Consider the following 343-nt stretch of genomic DNA (forward strand, 5'->3'; position numbering starts at 1 on the left):
TTGTTGATTGTAGCAAATGCATTTTTACTACAGTTCAAACATGCGCAATTACACTATGAATATATTTAGGATACTTAGAAAAATACTTTTAAATGTAATTACAGGTCTGCTTGCAATCACAGCCACACTTAAGAAAAAGTTTTCCTTGCATGCTCTTTGACAGACTTGAACCGAACGCAAGTCGAGGCGGCAAGCACATGTTACGTAGGAGAATTTTGTCACTGAGGAGGATTAACTTATATCAGAACCTCATATGAGTAAGCGAAGATGTCAAGGCTGTTTTAAGTTTGATCAATTTTGGAAATATCATGCACACGTGGATCGCAACGAGAAACTAAAGTGA

The 343-nt window shown here is 36.7% G+C and overlaps 1 protein-coding gene across 1 annotated transcript in view; it reads left to right on the top strand.

The window, feature by feature from the left end:
* The window catches only part of LOC119588940, an 18,378-nt gene extending 18,121 nt beyond the window's left edge, over window positions 1-257 (top strand). Inside the window, exon 4 of the mRNA XM_037937552.1 lies at window positions 105-257. Coding sequence (XP_037793480.1) covers window positions 105-257 — 153 coding nt within the window. The remainder of the gene's footprint in view (window positions 1-104) is intronic.
* The last annotated feature ends 86 nt before the right edge of the window (window positions 258-343 follow it).

Source organism: Penaeus monodon, chromosome 24, assembly GCF_015228065.2.
Source record: "Penaeus monodon isolate SGIC_2016 chromosome 24, NSTDA_Pmon_1, whole genome shotgun sequence".
Taxonomy (NCBI): domain Eukaryota; kingdom Metazoa; phylum Arthropoda; class Malacostraca; order Decapoda; family Penaeidae; genus Penaeus; species Penaeus monodon.